This window comes from Dipodomys ordii, unplaced genomic scaffold, assembly GCF_000151885.1.
Source record: "Dipodomys ordii isolate 6190 unplaced genomic scaffold, Dord_2.0 Scaffold19, whole genome shotgun sequence".
Taxonomy (NCBI): Eukaryota; Metazoa; Chordata; class Mammalia; order Rodentia; family Heteromyidae; genus Dipodomys; species Dipodomys ordii.
In genome coordinates, this window is record NW_012267235.1 from 5,757,132 (window position 1) to 5,760,772 (window position 3,641).

At 39.5% G+C, this 3,641-nt stretch overlaps 1 protein-coding gene across 1 annotated transcript in view; it reads left to right on the forward strand.

Moving 5' to 3' along the window:
• Positions 1 to 3,641, forward strand: part of Usp43 (ubiquitin specific peptidase 43) — a 48,818-nt gene that overhangs the window by 23,195 nt on the left and 21,982 nt on the right. Inside the window, exons 5-6 of the mRNA XM_013013101.1 lie at positions 411 to 546; positions 2,588 to 2,723. Coding sequence (XP_012868555.1) covers positions 411 to 546; positions 2,588 to 2,723 — 272 coding nt within the window. The remainder of the gene's footprint in view (positions 1 to 410; positions 547 to 2,587; positions 2,724 to 3,641) is intronic.

A 3,641-nucleotide genomic window follows, 5' to 3' on the forward strand; every position in this document is an offset into this window, starting at 1 on the left:
CAATATCTAGTATATGTCTGAGTCAAGCAGAAAAGGTCAGATAAGGTGATGTTAGGGAAATGAACCCTAAGATATGTATTCAAATGTTTTTTTTTCTTTCATGCAATTGTTTCTAATGCATCTATAAGATAATTACTTTGTTGCTTTGTATGTCCCTCCCCCACAGTGTAACCTGTGCTTTCACTGTATTTGATGTCGGTAAAATTTGTGGAGGGGAAGGGGAAAAACAGGTAGTATGTTTTATTGCTTAAAATACATAGCTACTTAGTCCTAAAGGAAGGAAGGGTAAAAAGGAATTTTAAGGCTCCCAGTCACTTTTTGATTTCTTATCTGTTAGGCTTCCTTAGAGAATTCAAGAGGGAAATGATCTTTCTTTCTTTCTTTTTTTAAAATGTTCTTTCTTATTCTAGGTGATTTTGGTTGAACTGTATCCCAGTGGATTCCAGCGGTCTTTCTTTGATGAAGAGGACTTGAATAGCATTGCAGAGGGAGATAATGTGTATGCTTTCCAAGCACCTCCATCTCCTGGCCTTGGGACACTCTCAGGTACTATAGTGATGTGCATAATTCTACTTAGGTATTAGGAGATTTGGGATTGAGGAGGTTCTCTAGGTAAAAAGATAGAAATCATTTAGTTTTTGTATTCAGAAAAATAAGGCTTCTTTTCCCTGACATTTGGTGTACAAGTAGGTAAGAATTATTCAAGAATTATTCTCAAAACCTTAGTGATTGCTAGAATTATCCAGACTTGTTAAAGCAGATTTCCCAGCTCTGTCCCTAGACGTTCTGTTCAGTAAATAGATGGGGCGTGTGAATTTGTGTTGCCAACAGTTGGTCTAGAGACACCATTTGAGAACTATCCAGTGAAGTTTTGGGGTAATCTTTTCTTCAGGAATTCTGTGGTTCACAATCTATGTTTGTTTGGGTACTGTCCTTTAGCTTTTTCACTCCAGACTAGTGCTGTACCACTTGAGCCATACCTCTACTTCTAGCTTTTTGTTGGTTAATTGGAGATAGAAGTTTCTCAAATTTGTCTGCCCAGATGGCTTTGAGCCTCAAACTTCATATCTCAGCTTCCTGAGTAGCTAGGGTTACAGGTGTGAGCCACCAGGATCAACCTGACTAGCTAACGTGTTCCATTTGTTTTTGTTTTTCTGGTGGCTTGTTGTGATAAAATTGATATGAACTATATAAACTTAAAGAATAAGGTATGTCTTAACATGTATAAACCTATGAAACTACAGTAGTCAAGATACTGCATATATACATTACCTACAAAGTTACTGTGTCCCCCTTTGTAATCTCTCCCTGGCCATTTAGCTTTATGAGTTAACTGCCAGTTATTGCCTTTTACTTATCATGTGTTTTTGCCATAAACTTGTTTGCCTTTTGTAGATTTCATATACATGGCATCAGATGATGTATATTTCTTTTTATATTCCTACTCACCCATTGCATCATTATTTGAAGATTCATCCATGTTGCTTTTGCATGTATGAAAATTGTATTCTTTTTAAAAAAATTATATGATGCATCATTTTCTTTTCTTTTTTTATTATTTATTTTTATTTTTGTGATCATTTTTTTGTATGTTGTAACTTACCATCATTTTCACCTGTTAATGGACCTCTGGGTCGATTCCAATGTCAGATTACAATAAATAAGGACAAAAAGAACAAATCTGTAAAAGTCTTTCTCTTTGGTGAATATTTTGAAATACAAGGTAGTCAAATGTTTATCACTCTGCAAGCTGACCAACTTCCCACTTCAGTTTCTAACTATCTTTCATTTCACACCATACATTTTGGCTCCTGGGGCTTGAACTCAGAGCCTGGGCACTGTCTCTGAACTTGTTTTTGCTCAAGGCTAGCACTCTACCACTTGAGCCACAGTGCCACTTCTGGCTCTTTCTGTTTATGTGGTACTGAGGAATCAAACCCAGGGCTTCATGCATGCTAGGCAAGCACACTACCACTACACCACCTTCCCAGCCCTTGGCTCCATTTCTTAAGCCAGCCTAAGTGTCTGGTTGTGGCACTAGATTTTTGATGTTCCTGAGGCTACAGGGAGACTCTGGGTTGGAATCTGGAACAAATTTCCAGTTTGACTGCCTTCACTATATTACAAGCTAGGGAAATGAGTCCTTGTTTTAGACTGATCACCAAGTGACACACTTGAACTGAAGGGCAGAATTTCAGAGCTGATTGGAAATGGAAAAAAAAAAAACTCTCTTCTCTGTATTGTTTCTTGTGTTGGCTTTGTGAGACATTAGGTACTCAGAAGGCTCTTGAATCAAGTCATAAAAGCACCCACAATCATTTTGGAATTTTTTTCAGGTTGATTTGGAAACTGCTAATTCATGTCAGTTCCTTCTTTTAAAATGGCTGAAATAATAGCAGATTCAATCCCAAGTATGCAATCATTGCATGTCAGATGGCACAAGTGCCAGAAACCCTTATCATTTCCTAGGTGTCCTCTTCTCCTGGAGGTGAAAGATGCTCAGAGAGAAAGGGGGCAGGCACAGCCAAGGCTCTGACCCAGCACAGGAACTCCTTTAAGAATACAAATGTCATTCTCTCTCCTCCAGCTCATCCATCTGGTCTCTCAGTGTCCCCCCGCTTGGTGGCCCGTGAGGGTCAGCGATTATCTCTGTCTCATCACAGTGAGAACAAAGTGCTCATCCTCTTCTGTAACCTGGTAGGGTCAGGGCAGCAGGCCAGCAGGTATGTTTACCTTCATCTTGTTTCCATGGGATGTCTGGGATGTGTAGAAATTGTACTTGATATTCTGACTAGAATAGTTCTAACTTGGTACGTGTACATATCTATTCCCAAGGCTAATAAACTAGGAGAGGAGAGTAAAGGTACTTTTTGATCAAGAGGCTCAGAACTAATTGCCTTCAGCAGATGGCTCCCATCATCTTTAATTAAACATCAGAGCTTTCCTATTAATTGTAGGAACAATGATTATTGTCTTCACAATTATTATTTTATGTAATAAAGAAAGGCGAGCAGTGCAGTCAGCTCAGGGCAAAGAAAACTGGCTGTAGAAAGAAAGAGAAGCAGGGAACGGTGGTACATGCCTATAATTCAGGCTACTCAGGAAGTGGAGGCAGAAGGATCATGAAGGTAAGACCAGCCAGGGCTATAGAGTGATATTTGTTTAGGAGAAAAGGAAAGGAAAAAGAAGAGGAAGAGGGGGGAAAAAACAAATCCATTTAATTTTTTTTTAGATGAAATAGAGTATTTTTGATAAAACAGTTTTACTATTTGTAGTGCAACATGATGCCCCCAAAACTCTGATAAACTATGGGTTGGAGGCATGGCTTGGTGATAGATTACTTACAGCATGAAGCTGAACTCCAGTACCGACAACAAGCAAACCAACAAACAGACCCTATAATCTAGAAAATGATAAGCATTAGTGAAAAGTGACAGTATAACTTTGCAAAAGACAGCTTTCTGGGGCTGGGAAGGTGGCTCAGTGGTAGAGCGTTTGCCTTGCATGCCTGAGGCCCTGGGTTCCATTCCTCAGCACCACATAAGCAAAAAAAGAAAAAAAGCCGGAAGTGGTGCTGTGGCTCAGGTGGTAGAATGCTAGCCTTGAGCTGAAGAGCTGAGGGACAGTGCCCAGGCCCAGAG